Below are 20,949 nucleotides of genomic sequence, written 5' to 3'. Positions count from 1 at the left end.
ACGATGGACTCTGAAAAACAAACTGAGGGTTCTAGAGGGGAGGGGGGTGGGAGGATGGGTTGGCCTGGTGGTGGGTATTGAGGAGGGCACGTTCTGCATGGAGCACTGGGTGTTGTGCACAAACAATGAATCATGGAACACTTCATCTAGAACTAATGATGTAATGTATGGGGATTAACATAAGAATAAAAAAAAAAAATATGGATTAGATATACAGAATAGAGGATCAGTGGACTAGAAGACATGTCAGTAAAAAGTTTCCAGGTTGAAGGATCAAAAGAAAAAAAAGGAAAAGAAGAAGCATATTTGTTAGACATATCAATTATATCAGGTTCATTAATCACATTGTTTAGATATCTTGATTTTTGGGTACTTATACTATCAGTGTTGAGACAGTTATGTTAAAATCTCATAGTATGAGTATAGATTTTTCCATTTTCCCTCTCAATATGTTAGTTTTTGCTTTGTATGTTTTAAAAATGTGTTACATACATATAAATTAAGAATTATTTTCCAATTCTGTTAAAATACTCCTTTAATAATTAAAAAAATAGGGGCACCTGGGTGGCTCAGATGGTTAAGCATCTGCCTTCAGCTCAGGTCATGATCTCAGTGTCCTGGGATCGAGTCCCACATCCCACTCTCTGCTCAGCAGGGCATATGCCTCTCCCTCTGTGCTCACATGTGCTCTCTCAAATAAATAAGTCAATAAAATGTTTAAAAAAATAATTAAAAAATATTTCTCTTTAAACTGTTTCTTGGATACTGTATCTATTTTGTCTGGGAATTAGGAACACCACTATTGATTTGAATAGGACATGTACAGAATATATTTTCCCATCTTCTTCTTTTGCCTTTTCTATGTTTTTAAATTGAAGTTATATCACTTTAAGCTGAACACACTCGGGCATTATTTTTAATGCAACTATAATTTCAAAAATTTAATATTTAGACCATTTGTGTTTAGTGGACTTCAAAAGAAAGCTGGGAGAGGAATCCTTATATCAAAAAAATTAGATTTTAAACCAAAGACTGTAATACGACATCAACATGGATGGGCCTGGAGGAGATTATGCTAAGTGAAATAAGCAGAGAAAGTCAATTATCATATGGAACATAAGGAATAGCATGGAGGACATTAGGAGAAGGAACTTGTGGAACATAAGGAATAGCATGGAGGACATTAGGAGAAGGAAGGGAAAAATGAAGGGGGGCGGAGAATCAGAGGGGAAGATGAACCATGAGAGACTATGGACTCTGAGAAACAAACTGAGGGTTTCAGAGGGGAGAGGGTGTTATATGTAAACAATGAATCATGGAACACTACATCAAAAACTAATTATGTACTGGGACGCCTGCATGGCTCAGTCGGTTAAGCATCTGCCTTCGGCTCAGGTCATGATCCCAGGGTCCCGGGATCGAGCCCCTCAATGGGCTCCCTGCTCAGTGGAGAGTCTGCTTCTCCCTCTTCCTCTGCTGCTCCCATTGCTTGTGTTCTCTCACTCTATCTCAAATAAATAAATAAAATCTTTAAAAAAAAAAACCAAAACCTAATAATGTACTATATGGTGACTAACATAACATAAAAAAAAGACATTAAGAAATACACTATATCATAATAAAAGGGTCTATCCAACAAGAAGATCTAACAATTGTAAATATTTATGTCCCTATATTAGGAGCAGCCAACTAAATAAACCAATTAATAACAAAATTAAAGAAAAACATTGATAATAATAATAGTAGGGGACGTTAACACCCCACTCACAGTAATGGACGTTAACACTCTCCACTCACAGATCATCTAAGCAGAAGATCAACAAGGAAACAAGGGCTTTGAATGACACATTGGACCAGATGGACTTCACAGATATATTCAGAGCATTCCATCCTAAAGCAACAAAATACACATTCTTCTCCAGTGCACATGAAACATTCTCCAGAATAGATAACATACTGGGTCACAAATTAGGTCTCAACCAGTACCAAAAAACTGGGATTACTCCCCGCATATTTTCAGACCACAATGCTTTAAAACTTGAACCCAATCATAAGAGAAAATTTGGAAGGTACACAAATACATGGAGGTTAAAGAGCATCCTATGAATGAATGGGTCAATGAGGAAATTAAAGAATTGAAAAAATTCATGGAAGCAAATGAAAATGAAAACACAACTGTTGAGAACCTTGGGAATGCAGCAAAGGCAGTCCTAAGAGGCAAGTATATAGCAACACAAGCCTTTCTCAAGAACAAGACTCAAATACACAAGCTAACCTTACACCTAAAGGAGGTGGAAAAATAACAGCAAATAAAGCCTAAACCAAGCAGAAGAAGAGAAATAATATTAGAGCAGAAATCAATGAAATAGAAATCAAAAAAAAAAAGTGGAACAGATCAACAAAACTGGGAACTGGCTCTATGAAAGAATAAACAAGATTGATAAATCCCTAGCCAGACTTATCAAAAAGAAAAGAGAAAGGACCCAAATAAATCATGAATGAAAGAGGAGAGGTCACAACCAACACTGAAGAAATATAAACAATTATAAGGACATATTAAGAGCAACTATATGCCAACAAATTAGGCAATCTGGAAAAAATGGATGCATTCCTAGAAACATATAAACTACCAAAACTGAAAGTAATAGAAACCTGAGGAGACCCATAACCAGCAAAGAAATGGAAGCAGTAATCAAAAATTTCCCAAAAAACTAGAGTCCAGGACCAGATGGCCTCCCAGCAGAATTCTACCAAACATTTAAAGAAGAATTAATCTATTCTTCTGAAGCTATTTCAAAATATAGAAATGGAAGAAAACTTCCAAACACATTCTATGAGGTCAGCATTACCTTGATCCCAAAACCAAAGACCTGACCAAAGAATTAAAGACCAATATCCCTGATGAACATGGATGCAAAAATTTTCACCAAGATACTAGCCAATAGGATCCAACAGTACATTAAAAGGATTATTCACCAGGACCAAGTGGGATTTATTCCTGGGCTGCAAGCGTAGTTCAACATCTGCAAATTAATCAACATGACATACCACATTAATCAAAGAAAGGATAAGAATCCTATGATCCTCTCAATGCAGAAAAAGCATTTGACAAAATACAGCATCCATTCTTGCTTAAAACTCTCCACAGTGTAGGAATGGAAGGAATATACCTCAATATCATAAAAGCCATCTATGAAAAACCCACAGCGAATATCCTACTCAATGGGGAAAAACTGAGAGCATTTCCCCTAAGGTCAGGAACATGGCAGGGATGTCCACTATCACCACTGTTGTTCAACATAGTACTAGAAATCCTAGCCTCAGCAGTCAAAACAAAAAGAAATAAAAGTCATACAAATTGGCAAAGAAGTCAAACTTTCACTCTTTGCAAATGACATGGTACTCTATGTTGAAAACCCAAAAGACTGCACCCAAAAATTCCTAGAATTCATATAGGAATTTAGCAACGTGGCAGGATATAAAATCAATGCACAAAAGTCAGTCGCATTTCTATACACAAACATGAGACAGAAGAAAGTGAAATTAAGGAATAGATCCAATTTGCAATTGCACCAAAAACTGTAAGATATGTAGGAATAAACCTAACCAAAGAGGTAAAGGCTCTGTACTCTGAAAGCTATAGAAGACTTATGAAAGAAACTGAGGAAGACACAAAGAAATGGAAAAACATTCCATGCTCACTGAATGGAAGAACAAATATTATTAAAATGTCTATGCTATCCAGAGCAATCTACACATTCAATGCAATCCCTATCAAACTACCATCAACATTTTTCACAGAGCTGAAACAAATAACCCTAAAATTTGTATGGAATCAGAAAGACCCCAAATAGCCAAAAGAATGTTGAAAAAGAAAACCAAAGCTGGTGGCATCACAATTCCAGACTTCAAGCTCTATTACAAAGCTGTAACCATCAAGACAGTATGGACCTGGCACAAACACAGATGGACAGATCAACGGAACAAAATAGAGACCCCAGAAACAGACCCTCAACTCTATGGCCAACTAATCTTCAACCAAGCAGGAAAGAATACCCACTGGAAAAAAGACAGTCTCTTCAACAAATGGTGTTGGGAAATTTGGACAGCCACATGCAGAAGAATGAAACTGAACCATTTCCTTACACCATACACAAAAATAGACTCAAAATGGATGAAAGACCTAAATGTGAGACTGGAATCCATCAAAATCCTAGAGAACACAGGCAGCAACCTCTTTGACCTCGGTCATAGCAACTTCTTGCTAGACATATCTCCAAAGGCAAGGGTAACAAAAACAAAAATTAACTATTAGGGGATGCCTGGGTGGCTCAGTCGGTTAAGCGTCTGCCTTCGGCTCAGGTCATGATCCCAGGGTCCTGGGATCGAGTCCCGCATCGGGCTCCCTGCTTGGCGGGAAGCCTGCTTCTCCCGCTCCCACTCCCCCTGCTCGTGTTCCCTTTCTCGCTGTGTCTCTGTCAAATAAATAAATAAAATCTTAAAAAAAAAAAATTAACTATTAGGACTTTATCAAGATAAAGAGCTTTTGCACAGCAAAGGAAACAGTGGACAAAACCAAAAGACAACTGACAGAATGGGAGAAGATATTTGCAAATGACCTATCAGATAAAGGGCTAGTATCCAAAATCTATAAAGAACTTATCAAACTCAACACCGAAAGAACAAATAATCCAGTCAAAAAATGGGCAGAAGACATGAACAGACGATTCCCCAAAGAAGACATGCAAATGGCCAACAGACACACAAAAAAAATGCTCAACACACAAAAAAAATGCTCAGCATCAGGGAAATACAAATCAAAACCACAATGAGATACCACCTTACGCCAGTCAGAATGGCTCAAATTAACAAGTCAGGAAACAACAGATGTTGGTGAGTACACAGAGAAAGGGGAACCTCTTACAATCTTGGTGAGTACGCAAGCTGGTACAGCCACTCTGGAAAACAGTATGGAGGTTCCTCAAAAAGATAAAAATAGACCTACCCTACAACCCAGCAATTGCACTACTAGGTATTTACCCAAAGGATACAAACAGTGATTTGAAAGGGCACCTATACCCCAATGTTTATAGCAGTAATGTCCACAATAGCCAAACTATGGAAAGAGCTGAGATGTCCATCGACAGATGAATAAAGAAGGTGTGATATAGATATATACATGGAATATTACTAAGCTATCAAAAAAATGAGATCTTACCATTTGCAACAACGTGGATGGAACTAGAGGGTATCATGCTACGCGATATAGATCAATCAGAGAAAGACAACTGTCATATGATTTCACTCACATGTGGAATTTAAGAAAAAAACAGAAGATCATAGGGGAAGGGAGGGAAAAAAAAACAAGATGAAAATAATGAAGAGACAAACCGTAAGAGACTCTTAACTATAGGAAAAAAACTAAGGGTTGCTGGAGGGGAGAAGGGTGTGGAATGGGGTAACTGGGTGATGGGCATTAAGGAGGGCACTTGATGGAATGAGCACTGGGTGTTATATGCAACTGATGAATCACTAAATTCTACCTCTGAAACTAATAATATGCTATATGTTAAATGAATATAAATAAAATTAAATTAAAATTTAAAAAATAGACCATTTACCTTTAATGTAAGAGCTGATGTTTTTGCATTTACTTCTACCATTTATAATTTGGTTTTGATTTGTCTCATCTGTTTTATGTTTCTTTTTTTTTTTCTTTCTTGGCTTCTTTTGCATTAATCAATTAGTTGAACTTTCTTTTACTCTCCTTTGTGGTTTTCTTGAATATACAAAATACATGCTTGACTTATAATGTCTAGTACAAGTCAGTATTTTTGTAAGTTCAAAGAAAATGCTAGGATCCTTAAAAATATAATCTCCATTTATTCTTCTCCTGTCTTTTGGAATATTGTCAGAAATTCTCATTTTTTATGTATTTCAAGCTTTGCACGACATTATGAAACAGCCCATACTAAACATTTAATGTGCTCCACATGTTTACTCCTCCTGGTGTTCTTCATTCCTTTAGGCATTCCTGGGTTTCAATTTGGGATCTTTTTCCCTTAACCTGAAAAACTATAATACTTCTTTTAGTGTAATTCTATTGATTTCAAGTTCTTTCAATTTTTATTTATCTGGAATTCACTTTTTTGGTGGATATAGAATTGCTTTGTCAATTATTTTCTTTCAGCATCTGAAAGATGTCATTCCACTGTCATCTGGTTTCCATCAGCTATCAACTTACTCTTGCTCCTTTGAAAGTATAGCTAACCTTAAGAAAGCATGAATTTAAACTGTGTGGGTCTGCTTAAACATGGATTTCTTTTGATATGGTACTGTAAGTCTATCTGTTCTTACGATTTTAATAAATATTTTTTCTCTAGTTTCCTTTATTGTAAGAATACAGTATTATAATACATAAAGCATACAAAGTATGTGTTGACTATGTTGTCAGTAAGGCTTGTAGTCAACAATAGGCTATTAAGTTTTGGGGGAGACAAAAGTTATATATGGATTTTCAAGGATTATTCACAGTCAACTGCAGTCTTTTTTGTTGTTGTTGTTTTACTTGTAGAGATTTTCTCTTTCCCTGATTTTTAGTATTTTTATTATATTACATCTAAATGAGATTTGTTTTCTATTTTTCCTGCTTGGAGTTCATAGTGCTTCTTAAATATAAGACTGATTTTTCAACAGTTTGGGGAATTATATCCTTCACAGACTCAATTTACAGGTGTGCTTCTTCTGTGAGTCTCTGCATTTTCCTATTTCTTTTCTCTCCGTTATATAATCTCAATATTTGCTACTGCACTTAGAATTAATTCAACCCCAACTCTCCTAAATTTTAAATCTTTTTTTAAGATTTTATTTATTTGAGATACAGCGAGACTGAGAGAGCACGAAAACAGGGGAGGGGAGGAGCAGAGGCAGAGGAGAAGCAGACTCCCCACTGAGCAGGGAGCCTGATGTGGGGCTCGATCCCAGGACCTTAGGATCATGACCTGAGCCAAAGGCAGACCCTTAATGGACTGAGCCACCCAGGCGCCCCTTAAATCTCTTCTTGATGTGTGCAAATACATCAGATGTTTTAAAAATTTCATTTATCGTCCTGGATTCCTTTCTTCCAGAGCCCTGTAACCGGCAAAAATCTGGATTGGTTGTTCCCTAGACCTGGTACACAGGTATTATACTGGGATCACCACCATACAGTATTACCTTTGCCTCACTTTCTGGGCTGGCATCCTCCAGCAGTGATTGGGTCCATGGAGGCAAAAAAAAATTTTGAGATCTTACATGAATGAAAATACCTTCAGTCTATTTTCACATTTAATGGATAATTTGGCTGAACATAGAATTTTAGATTAGAAATCATTTTCCTTCAGAATTCTGAAAACATTGCTCAATTTTCTTGTGGCTTCTAGGGATAATTTACCAGAAGCACATGCCATTCTGATTCTTGGTCAATTGTATATAAAATGAGTATGTTCTCTAATTTTAAGCCTCTCATCATCTGTAGTATTCATAAATTTCCTAACATGTTTTGTTGTCATTCTATTTTCATCCACTGTAGTGGGCACTTAATGGGTCCTTTCGGTCTAGAAACTTATATCCTCTGTTAAAGGAAATTTCCTTTAATTATTTAATTTCATGATTTCCTCCTTCCTCTCTCTTTCTAAAATTCATGTTATTGGGGCACCTGGGTGGCTCAGTCGTTAAGCGTCTGCCTTCAGCTCAGGTCATAATCCCAGGGTCCTGGGATCGAGCCCCGCATCGGGCTCCTTGCTCAGCGGGAAGCCCGCTTCTCCCTCTCCCATTCCTGCTTGTGTTCCCTCTCTCGCTGTGTCTCTCTCTGTCAAATAAATAAATAAAATCTTTTAAAAAAATAAATAAATAAAATAAAATTCATGTTATCAAATACTGGATAATCCCATTATCTATTTTTATATAGCAAGCCCAAAACCTAGCATCTTAAAACACTAACCATGTTATTTCCATGCAATTCTTTGAGTCAGAAATCTGAGGAGTGCTCAGTGGAGGGAGGTCTCCTCTCATCTCCATATAATATCAGCTAGAGTGGCTCACCTAAGGCCAGACTGTTCATGATGCCTTCACCACATGCATAAAGCCTTGGTACCAGTTGCTGGCTGAGATAGCTAGGTTCTCCTTCTCATGGCCTCTTTCTCCTCACATAGTCTCTCATTATTCAGTGGCCTATGCTGGGCCTTTTTACACAGTAGCTGGCTTCCAACAAGGAAAAAATGGAAGCTGCAAGGCCCCAAACAGGCTAGGCTGGGAATTTACCAATCACTCTTGCCACATTCTACTGATCATATCAAGTCGACGGGCAAACCAAAGATTCAAGGGGAGGAAAAACAGACTCCACCACTTGATAATAGATGGGGAGGAATGGGAGAAATTGCTGGCACCCATCTTTGCAGATAATCTACCAAAGTCCACAATCTGGCTTCAGATTGCTCAAATCTCCTGAGAATAGCAGACACTCATCCAATTACAGTATCAGCCTCAAAGACCAATATCTCATGATCTACACTGGATCTGGATTTGTTCCTCAGGTGTGGATTCTCTTGATCTGCAAACCTGGCAGCTCAATGGGAGAAGAGGGCTTGAAGTAGAAACAAGGATGAGGCATCTCAACATTATCGTTACAGATAGTCTTCCACATAACCCACTAATAATCAATATTACTCCCAACTTTCCAATGTGCCTGATATCCTTCAGGTAAGACACCATCTCTTTTACCTTCTATATAGAATAAACCTCCAATATTCTGTGGGGTGAGGGAGATACCGTCATCCTACTATTCAGAGTTAAGGGCAAGTGGGGAGAATTTGGGATGACTAACATATAATCCCTACCTTTATCCTCACTTCCAGAGACAACTGCTCCCAATTTTTTATCCTCTGGGGAGTTCTGTGGAACAAACTGGATTGCTTTACAGTTTTGCCCACTCTCTGAGTTTAGGATTCAGCTAGCTCACTAAAATGTCACCACTGGTCTACTTTCCAACTTCCAAAAATTTGTCTTTAACTCTTAACCTATCTCTTCTTCCGTAAGTCCTATTTTTCAATCCTTTTATATCATTTTAGTTGAGTTTAGGAAAGAGGAAAGTAAATGTATGTGCTCCAACTGTCACCTTTAACAAAAATCATTTTTATAGGCTATCATTACAAACTTCAATACCAGAGCTAGTGCTATTATAAATTACTTAAGATATAAACCATAAATCACTTTCATAAAAGTGCATCAAAACCCCAAAACTGAGACCAAAGTAGTCAAAAACAAAATTTCCTGATACATGAACATGGATACTTTTAAGCTTAGTTATAATTAAGACCTATCATTTCATCTCAACCAAATGAGTCACACTCATAATCTGAGAGTAATGCTTTAAACAAAACCATGATATACTTTAATACCATGATTCCTTTAAAGTATTTTTTGCAATAATAATTTAACACATTTTTCTCAGACCCTTTCACAATATAAAAACTAAACTTGGTTCTGCATTCTCTTACCTTCTCCTAGAAGAAAGAAGTCACGACTACTCTCAATTTTCTAATACTACTAGTCTATATAGAGAAACCAAGGGCAATATACTGGGTAAGAGCAGGAGTATTATTTGAATAAGCAAACATGACTTACTGAGACCAAAATGGAAAAGAGTATCAGTAATGTAAAGGTGGCAATGCATTTGTTATGTCCAATAAAACATTTCTTTCTGAGCCAAGAAGCTCTAAAGGGATCTTCCATCAAAGAAAAACAGAAAGCAGTACTCTCAAGTTACTCCTTAATTCATAACACAAATTCATCGTAATAATTCTAAAATCCTGGGCTCTACAGATGTATAAAAAATTCACTTGGGGGGCGAGGGCAGCCCCCAGCGCAAGTGTGGCCCCTGGGGCCCAACAGCCTCCCGACTGCGGTGAAGAGCCACAGGCTGCAGTGACAGACGGAGTGGCAGGGCCTGGTGGAGCCCTCGGAGCCAGCTGGGGCACGGACGCCCTGCACCTACCTCACCAAGGGGCCCAGCTCAAGGTGTCCACCCCCCTGGTCCTCTGACCCATGGGCCTGGAGCAAAGGCACAGTCTGGAGACTGCCCACTGGCTCTTCTCTCTCTCCTCCCCTCAGCCTCTCTGTACTACCCCAGGCTAAAGGCAGCCGAGCCAAGGCTCCGAGAGCAACGGTTTGATCTCGCACTCCAAGTGATGAATTCATCTTAGTTTTGGATAGGCTTTCCTTATGGTTTGTACTTCAAGACTAAGGACACTTAAAAGAAAGAAATTGCATAGCTCACCTACTGCCAGCTTGACAGCATAAGTTTTAGGAATCAAGAAGGAACACTGGGTTATTTCCTAAGATTAAGCCTTTAAATTCCAATTGGATGCTGCATAGCTATGTGCACATTTGACCATGAAAATGATCTTCCATCAAGGAGATCTCCTTCTTCAACTAAATCAATTTAAGTGGTTGGAAGAAGAATGGACTCCCTATCCGACCAAACTCAGCCAGACAAATTAAATCAGTCTTTTTGGGCAAGGAGTAAAACTGTTACAAGGGTGGCCTAATCACTTTCTGCTCACACCACCACCGAACAGCCCCTTCCAGGACTGTCACCTATATGTAGGTGGTGCCCTATACAAGGGCACCTGGCTAAGACAGCGAATGAGGGCTGAAATCCTGCCAGGCTTCATTCACAAAGCCAAGTTTATTGGTGTACGGCTGTGTCTACTCAGACGACACGGTTCCTTTTTCTAAATTGTACCAAGGCACCCTGTATGGGCTAGAGGCAGTTCTGACCATCCTACTACCATATCCCTGTCCTACCCAGGATTATATTCCTTACCTCAGATGGACTGAAGATTCTCATGAACAGATTAGCCTTATTGTAAAAGATGAAATGTTTGACACAAAATGAAATTAATTCCATAGGTAAACTCAAAATATTACTGTAGATATGAATTATGTTTGTGTGTATTTTTATATATATAAATATACAGTTATGTGGATACACACTTCTATATAAGAAGTTAGCACAACTTAAACTTAGTAAATGCTTAAAATAAAAAAAAAATCACTCTGGATTTCTATATAAAAATACTTAATGAAGGAAAAGAATTTTTTTTTTACATTAGACAATCAGTTTGGCTTTTTATATTCTAAGTTCAGACAATTTTGAGTTAAGAGAGAAGATAATGTCTATGTTCCAAAAGAGATTCTGGTTAGATTTGATATGTTCTCATTTTCATTACTTCTCTTTTTGTTTAATAAGATTCTCACTCCCTAGTCTCTGGTTGCTCCCTCATGGTACCCATCCTCCCAATTGTATCAACATTTATCTTCCCAAATTAAGGCTACTATCCAATCTCTTCTTAAAACTCCTTCCTATGGACCTCTGCTTCTCCATTGTATACTCTAGGTTTTATATGATAAAGTACAAACACCACTGTTGTCAAAGTCCATTAAAGAAATTCTTAATGGGATAACCAGGCCCTCGGAATAATAGTCCTATTTATTTGTGCCCTGTAATTATAATTATTTTCATGGTATAGAAAACAAATGTGTAAGCAAAGATAAACTGAGTATCATTTTAGTACCAAAATAATACTCAAATATTAATGAAATGAAGTGGTGACATGCTACTGAAAAGAGTAGTCAATTTTTTTCTACTTTAAGTCAAAAGAGTTATAAAAGATCTTATAAGTGGACTGACAAAAGAATGATTCTCTTAAAGTTTACATAGGGCAAACCTGAGATTAGAATGATCTGCATAAGCTTTCATACAGTTTTTAAGATTATTTTATTAAGATTATTTTAAGGCAAATTAATATCACATAAATGATGCAAAAAGATAAATATGTAATGCTGTTAGCATCAGTTTCAAGTAAAACATATAAAACTCCATATGCTTCTACCTGTCTGCTATATAAAAAGATTGATTCAAAGTCACTTGCCATTTTGGGTGGCTCAGTCAGTTAAGTGTCTGACTCTCGATTTCGGCTCAGGGTTGTGAGATCAAGCCTGCTTCAGGCTCCACGCTGGGCATGGAGTCTGCTTAAGATTCTCTCCCGCTCCATGAAAAAAGAAAAAAACAAAGTCACTTGCCATTTTTGCGAGAAGTCTTCTGCACTGTCATTGGTGGGCACGACTGAGCAGGAGCTACATCTGAAGCAGCAGGAGAGCCTGTATGATGAGCCTTTACTTTGTCAGCCCAACTGACACCTGTAGGAGCCAGACGGGGAGCAGCCACTGTGCCTGGTGAACCCCTATGGAGAAAATTCTGCATTAATAAATCAAATATAAAAGTTAAAAATTTTTAAATTTAAATATATACTTAATATTATTCTGGGTCTCTATTTCTGATTTTTCTTTGTTATTTCCTTCCTCTACTAAATTTCAGCTAAGGATCTTCTTTTTCTAGTTCCTTGTGTTGTAATTTATTTATTTCAACTATTTTTCTTAATACAAGCATTTATAGCATAAATTTTACTCTAACATCTGCTTTTGCCACATCCCATAGGTTGTAGAATATTGTGTTTTCTTTTTTTTTTGAGACATATTTTGATTTACCACTTGATTTCTTATTTGGCCCACTGCTTGTGCAGCAGTGTGTTGTTTAATATTTACATATTAAATATTTAATATTTACATTATGAAAAATAAAAAATTTGAAAAAAAATGAAAAAACTAAATACCACGAAATATTATGCAGCCAATAAGAAGAAATGGAATATGCATGATAAAAAAAAAAAAGAACTTCCAAATAAAAAAGCAGTGTAACATTTTATTCCCCACTCATTTGGTTATATGTCACTTGTCTATCACTGTTATTTACATCATGCTTATTTAAATGAAATTTAATTAACACAGTTCAAAATCCTTTAACTTTCAAAATAAAAGTTAAAATCTTTTTTTTGCTTAATATATTTAAATTTTAAATAAATCGGGTGTGTATATCCACATATATAGAATACAACCAGAGCAATTTAAGTCAAATATATTCATAAATTTATGTTGGTCTAATACTTCATTAATCTAATATAGTATAACATACTGTATGGGAACAGGGATAATATAAAAGCTCTCATTAATTCAGTTTAAAAGAAAATTTCAGTTAAATGGGGGAACCTTAAAAAATATACATATATACCTTGAACATTTTATTTCAATTTAAAAACTCCTATCTTTTACGAACCATGAGAGACGATGGACTCTGAAAAACAAACAGGGTTCTAGAGGGGAGGGGGGTGGGAGGATGGGTTAGCCTGGTGGTGGGTATTGAGGAGGGCACATTCTGCATGGAGCACTGGGTGTTATGCACAAACAATGAATCATGGAACACTACATCTAAAACTAATGATGTAATGTACGGGGATTAACATAAGAATAAAAAAAAGTAAAAAAAAAAAAAAAACAACTCCTATCTTTTAATAATATAAATGTGCATTAATTTGTCAATCTATTGACACAGACATTACCAAAACAGGCTTTTTCTTTTTGTACATTTCTTACATGAACCATGACCACAAGTATAATGCCTCATTGGCAATATCCAATTTTGGTTTCTTTAAAATGAAGTGAGAATTTAGTGACACCTATTAAACATTCTAAGGGTATAATCCTCCTCAACTTTAACAATATTTTTCCCAATCTTTTGACAGCAAAACTTTAATAGTTCACCTTTATCAAAGCTTTCTAACAACTTGTCTTAAGTTTTCACAGAAACAATGACTCTTTTTATACTCATATTTAACCGGTTTATTTAATATTTAAATTATGAGTTAAATAATGAAGACAAAGCAAGTTTGGTGACTATATATTCTGAGTAAACACTTAACCAGTAAGAGGAAAGTGAGTAGATATATTAAAAAGTAGCCTATGAACCACAATTTTCAGCACACTGAAAAAAAGTAGGTTTTATAATGATAATAAAGAATGCCATTTAATCCAACAATATGAATAGATGGAGATCAGTACAAGAACTTTTACCATGCATGCATTAAAGGCTTCCAATGTTAAAAGAAAACATGCATTATACAACATTCTGAACCACAGACCAATGGACTACATTATATAAGTACATCCCTTAAAATGGTGCTTGAATATACCGTTACTTGGTTTTGTTTGCTTATATATCTTTCTCCTATTCCACTGGTTCTACTCAGTAACCTTAATGAGCTTTTACTAAGTGCCAGGTACAATGTTAGGTGCTTGGGATACAGAAGATATGACAAGGACATTGCGTTAAAGAAGATTATAGTACAAGTACAAAAAAGAAACATTAAAAAGGTTATAATACATCACAAATATAATAATAATACAAATAGATGCAAGATTCAGTAGTAACAAGAGATGACGATGACTGTGACGTGGTTGGGGAGGGGATAAAAAGCAGTCAAGAAAGGTTAGGTTTTTGTTTTTTAAGATTTTATTTATTTGACAGAGAGAGAGAGAGAGAGCGCACAAGCAGGGGGAGGGGCAGAGGGAGAGGGAGAAGCAGGCTCCCCGCCGAGCAAGGAGCCCGACGTGGAGCTTGATCCCAGGACCCTGGGATCATGACCTGAGCCGAAGGCAGATGCTCAACCGACTGAGCCACCCAGGCACCCCAAGAAAGGTTAGGTTTTAACACAGGAAAGAGAAATGACCAAGTAAACTACTTACCACCCCTCCAATTACACATACAATATTTAGATTCGTTCTGAAGAATTAAGAGTCCAAACAAAACTATGTCTTAAAAACAAATTTCCCCAGGGACATTTAAGGACAACAACAGTGATGACTGTTTAACATTATAGCTGCCAGAAGTGACAGTAACATTTGGGGCAAATAAGGAGCTGACTAAAAAACTTTAAAGGAAAATCTGGAGAATGGAATGGCCACAGGGGGCTTTGAAAAGCTCCTACATGTTCCTGGAAATCAAGAAGGCCACACATATGTACAGGGGTTCTGTGCATGCCCCAGAAAGATCTGAGAAGGCCCTAACACCTCACTTCTGACTGACCTTGAGGCTCTGAAGAAGTAGGAAATGAATGCTAGAGCACTGAAGGTATGTACAACACATACACAGGACTAGGAAACTTCTGTGAAATCAAGCAGAAACTTTAGTGACTACACATGACAAAGAAAAAAGACTTCAGAAAACTAGTTCAAGAGAGTTTTTGAACAGTAACAATATCACCACCACCAAACCCACAACAACAAACCCTGAAGAGGTAGCAATCTGATCTCCAAAGCTGCCACATTATTTAAAATATCCAGTTTCAACAAAAAAAGTCACAAGACATGCAAATAAACAGGAAGGTATGACACATTCATACACACATAAAAGAACAGTAATTGAAACTGTCCTCAAGGAAACCCAGACGCTGGGCTTACTAAACAGACTTTAAATCAGGTACTATAATTATCTTCAAAGAATATTGAAGAACAAAAGAAAATTGTGTCTAAAAAACTAAAGTATGCAAACAATGTTTCACCAACTATAGTATCAATAAAGAGAAAGTAAATATAAAAAAGTACTACATAGATACTCTGAGTTGAAAAATACAGTAACTGCAATGAAAAATTCACCAAAGGGGCTCAACAGCAGATTTAAGCTAACAAAATAAAGAATCAGCGAACTTGAAGAGAGGACAATTGAGATTATCTGAGAAACAGAATGAAAAAAGAATGCAGAAAAACAGACCCTCAAAGACCTGTGGAACACTGCCCCAAGTACCAACATAGGTATAGGGAGATTCCCAGGAAAGAAAAAAGTGCAAAAAGGATATTTGCAGAAATGGACAAAAACGTCCCAAATTTGATGAAAAACATTCACCTATACATCCAAAAGTTTCAATGACTCTAAATAGGATAAACTCAGAGATCCACACCTAGATCCATCACAGTCAAACTATCCAAAGACAAAGATAAAACCATGAAAGAAGCAAGAGAAAAGTGAGGCATCTCAAAATGGATCCCTAATAAGAGTAACAGTTGCTTTCTCATCAGAAACCATGGGAGTCAGAAGGAAGTGAGAGGGGGCGCCTGGGTGGCACAGTCAGTTAAGCACCCAACCCTTGGTTTCAGCTCACGTCATGATCTCAGGGTAGTGAGATTGAGCCCCAAGTCAGGCTCTGCAGTCTGCTTGAGATTCTCTCTCCTTCTGCCCCTCCTGCTCATTCTTTCTCAAATAAATAAATGTCTTTTAAAAAAAAAAGAAATTTTAAAAAATTTAAAATTAAAAAAAAAAATTTTTTAAATTAAGAAGGAAGTGAGAGGACCTATTCAAAGTCCTGAAACAAAAAGACTTTCAACCAAGAATTCTATGCACTATACAAAACTATCCTTCCAAAACTGAAGGACAAATTAAGATATTCTCAGAAAAACAAAAACCGAGAAAAACTGTCAGTAGCAGACCTGCCAACAAGACATACTAAAGGGAGTCCTTCAGGCTGAAATGAGAGGACACTACACAATAACTTGAATCCACATGAAGATATAAAGAACACTAGTAAAAGTAACTACATAGGTAAATACAAAAAAAATATATAAATATTTTTTGTTTATAACTTTTTTCTATCTGATTTAAAATATAACTGCATAAAACAATAATTATAAAACTGCATTGAGCCTGTACACATGGGGTAGAGCCAGCCAGGAGGCAGGAGAGGCCAGAGCTGTCATTCTGGGCAGCCCACTCGAGGATGGCTCCCAGTCTTCCGGAAAGTGCTCGGCTTGGGGAAAGCAAACCCTCGCCCTGCTCCTTTTCAATTGAGAGCATTTTAGGATTGGACCAGAAGAAAGACTGTGTTCCTTCAGTGAAACCCCACAGGCCTTGGGCAGACACCTGCAGCTCCTCAGGGAAAGATGTTAACCTATGTGTGCATATCCCGAGCCTTCCTAATGGGGTCTCATTCCCTTGTACTGTGGATCACCCAGTACCAGAAGAAAGATTTTTGAAATGCGAAAATTACTTTTCAGCCTCAGAAAGACTGTCTTTGAAAAGAGAGCTAAGTTGGTATAGAGGCTGGAGACCCAGAACTGCTTTTAGTCAAAACCAGATTACGTGTTGGAAAACGTCTTTAGAGTTAACTGCTAACGAGGCACTGATATCAGAGAAGACTTAGCTCGAAAATTGAATCTAGAGGAAGACAGAATCCAGATATGGTTCCAAAATCAGCGTGTAAAGCTGAAAAGGTCCCATAGAGGATCACAGTTTCTAATGGCGAAAAAAAATTTCAACACAAATCTCTTGGAATAGATAGAAAACTAAACACGTGAGATTATCTTACAATTGCAGAACATGAAGAATCAATGGAAATATCAAGTGTTAAAAACGTGATGTTTTCTTTTCTGCATTTATCTAAGCGTTGTCATTTTTTCTAAAATATATTGTAAATATTTACTGTTATAACATGGTACCTACTATACTTGGCACTTTTAGTTACAATAAAGGCCTTTCCTATATATTTTAATAAAATTTTCATAAAAAGCCAGTTATTTTTCAAGTGAGCAAATTTAATCTAATTAATTAGTTCGCTAAAACTCATGACTAGGTGATTCCACAAGCTGGATTCAATTTACAAAATAATTCAAGTAAAATAATCTGAAGAATGGCACAAAGATCTGATCTGTTTCAATTACTTTTCTTCAAGTGCGTTTTGCAACATGATTATTAGTTTCTCTTAATTTCTGGCATGAAGCAGTGAAAATTTCTCACCATCAATACAAATCCTTCTAGCATGCCAGTTTCAAGTTTGTTTGTTTTTTTTAAGCAAAATCATTATAGCAGGGTAGAGATAGAAAGGCATCAGTTGTCATATTCACATATATTGCAAAAAGATTCAAATTGGAAATAAATACAAATTTTTAAAATATTAAAAAAACTGCATTGATAGGATTACAATGCATAAAGATACAATTTTCAGGACACTAACACAGCTTATGAAATATATTTAGATCTTTCGTTGTGAAAGCAATTGTCAATTCATGTTATGAATCATTTAGCATGACATATGTTTATGGGTTTTAATTTTGGATCCTAATTATATTTGAATATATTACATTTCCTAAAAGCTAAATTTTACTCTCTTGGATTTTTTTTTATTCAAACAATTTCAAACACAAACATATACATGGATTTTTTATAGTGGAATATCAGTTTTATAATACTATATTATCCACAGAAAATAATTTATTGTAATGCAAGCCTTAGTTTTTTTTAGTTCATCTCACCCAAAATTTAAGCTTCTTCGAGCATTTGATGTCACACTTATTCTATCTGTTGATGGACTTGGAATCACATGACGTCCTGGAGACATTTTCTTTACTTCCCAAGCCAAAGAAGTTGGTCTGTCAATTTAAGACATACAAGAGATTAAATTAACAGAGAAAAAAGAAAAAAACCTAGTATTTTTTCTTGGTTGTTAGTGGGTGAAAACATAATCAGGTCACAAATTTTCCTTAGAGCACTGTTCACCAGAAAGTTACCATATTACCCAAAAAGCAACACATATAATGCATGGTCCAGGATTTTCCACCCACTGTAGCATAGCAACATAACCCTACTTATCTAAAAAGGCCATGGGTTTACAAAGACATGAGATATACTACTTATGTTTTAAAAGCCTCCACATACCCAGCTAAAAACACATTAAAAAGGCAATGGTACTAATTCAGTCTACTTATACAACTCAATTTGTGTCTGATGTCCTGGAAAACCAAGTGTGTAGAACAGAGATCAAGACAGAAAAACAGTTGTGAGGTTAAATGAAGAATACACAGGAAAATATGAAGTCTCCTTTCCTCTACATGAGAGTGGGAGCATAAACATTCCCTTGCTCTTTGCTGGGAAAGCTAACTTCTTCACTAGTCCCAGAACCTTGAAAGGATGCACAATCTTTACTAAACCGTTTTCCTGGGACACGTGGGTGGCTCAGTCCCACATCTGGCTCCTTGCTCAGTGGGGAGCCTGCTTCTCCCTCTACCTGTTGCTCCCCCTGCTTGTGCACTTTCTCTCTCTCTCACTTTTTCTCTGACAAATAAAATCCTAAAAAAAATAAAACATAAACTGTTTTCCTCAAGTAGCGTTTTCTCTTTCCTAATTGGCCTCAGTACGAACCTCTGTAACTCCCCAGAATCTCCTTCCCTCTTACTTTCCATTCAATCTAGTGGTTGTGATTTTTTCTCACATTAAAAAGTGATATTTGTTGGGGCACCTGCGTGGCTCAATCGGTTAAGTATCTGACTCATGATTTCAGCTCAGGTCATGATCTCAGGGTTGTGAAATCAAGCCCTGCATCGGGCTCCACACTGTGCAATGAGCCTGCTTGAGATTCTCTCTCCCCATCTCTTTGCCCCTCCCCAAACTCTTTCTCTCCCTCTCTAAAAAAAAAAAGTCATATTTGTTGTCAGAAAACAAGAAAATGCAGATAAAAGATTATCCAAATTAAATCTAAAGCTTTTGACAATTTGTCAAATCACCTTTCAGAAAGCTTCTAACAAATCATACTTCTACTAGATGAAAAGTGCCCATTTCCGTTGAACCTTGCCAACAGTTAGGATCTTGTTTTAGAAATTTCAATGGCTTGTGAAAGAGATGGCATTGCTTGCAAAGTCTAAAAACATTACTACCTGGCACTTTATAGGAAAAGTTCGCTGACTCCTATGCTAGAGTTTCAGTCTTGTGAGGAGTTTTCTTTTTCTTTTCTTCTTTTTTTTTTTTTTAAGATTTACTGATTTATTTAGTTATTTGGGGGGGAGCACACCAGTGGTGGGAGAGGCAGAGGGAGAGGGAGAGGGAGAATCTCTCAAATCACGAGTTCTTTTTCTTACAGAAATTTCAATAACAGTGTGTTTTTAAATTCATTAGCAAAAATTTTTTTGTTGTTTTTAAAATTATATATTTTTATTAACATTACTAGTGAGGCTGAACTTTTTTTTACCAGCCATTTAAATTTCTTCTTGTGGGGGGGTGGTGCCTGGGTGGCTCAGTCGGTTAAGTATCTGACTCTGGATTTCGGCTCAGGTCATACTCTCGGGATCCTGAGATCAAGCCCTGACAGCTCCACGCTCAGTGGGGAGTCTGCTTCTCTCCCTCTCCTTCTGCCCTGCCCCCTGCTTGTGCTCAATCTCTCTCTCAAATAAATCTTTAAAAAATATATAAAATAGGGGCACCTAGGTGGCTCAGTTGTTAAGCATCTGCCTTCGGCTCAGGTCATGATCCTAGGGTCCTGGGATCGAGCCCCGTGTCGGGCTCCCTGCTCAGGGGGAAGCCTGCTTCTCCCTCTCCTGCTCCCTCTGCTTGTGTTCCCTCTCTCACTGTGTCTCTCTCTGTTAAATAAATAAATAATCTTAAAAAAAATAAAATATATAAAATAAAAAATAAATTTCTTCTTTGGTATTTGCATGTTGGTAACTTTTGCCATTTTTTTCCACTGGGATTTTCATCATTTTCTAATGGATTTGAAATCATTTACTACTACTTCTACTATTATTACTATTATGGCTACATATCCTTTGGCATAGATAACATAACTACTTAAATTTTAATTTTTCATGCAGAAAGGCATATTTTATTCCTATTAAATCAAGCCTATTAATACTTTCCTTTGTGGTTTCTGCCTTTGTCTTATAAAGTCCTTACCCACAATAAAAATATATAATTATTTATCTATATTTTCTTCTCTAACTATTTATACTGCAGTTTTTACATTTAAATCTCAAATGAATTTTGATGCATGATTTGAGGAAAGTAAGATGGATAATGCCATCCACAGGGAATTTAAGGTTGCTTTCTGTATCTAGGAGCTGCCTCAAGAAGCAAAGAGCAGATATGCTAATAACTGGTTAAGATAAAAAGAGAAGTCTCAGGTGTGGTACCTGGACATGGTACCAGGACAGAGTTAACTAACTTGGACTTGGCCTCAGAATCTTTCTTAATACAATCCT

The 20,949-nt window shown here is 36.7% G+C and overlaps 1 protein-coding gene and 1 pseudogene across 9 annotated transcripts in view; one reads left to right on the top strand and one right to left on the bottom strand.

Moving 5' to 3' along the window:
- Positions 1-20,949, bottom strand: part of SCAPER (S-phase cyclin A associated protein in the ER) — a 422,618-nt gene that overhangs the window by 337,411 nt on the left and 64,258 nt on the right. For all 9 annotated transcript variants that reach the window (XM_081829597.1, XM_081829604.1, XM_081829605.1 and 6 more), the window contains 2 exons: positions 18,235-18,351; positions 12,124-12,284 (listed from right to left, as the gene is read on the bottom strand). In XM_081829597.1, the coding sequence (XP_081685723.1) occupies positions 12,124-12,284; positions 18,235-18,351 (278 nt within the window). The remainder of the gene's footprint in view (positions 1-12,123; positions 12,285-18,234; positions 18,352-20,949) is intronic.
- Positions 16,704-17,260, top strand: LOC102735563 (homeobox expressed in ES cells 1 pseudogene; annotated as a pseudogene).

Source organism: Leptonychotes weddellii, chromosome 9, assembly GCF_054177405.1.
Source record: "Leptonychotes weddellii isolate Sample4059 chromosome 9, ASM5417740v2, whole genome shotgun sequence".
Classification (NCBI taxonomy): Eukaryota; Metazoa; Chordata; class Mammalia; order Carnivora; family Phocidae; genus Leptonychotes; species Leptonychotes weddellii.
Note: the sequence above shows the minus strand (reverse complement) of the source record. Positions and strands in the feature narration are given on the sequence as shown.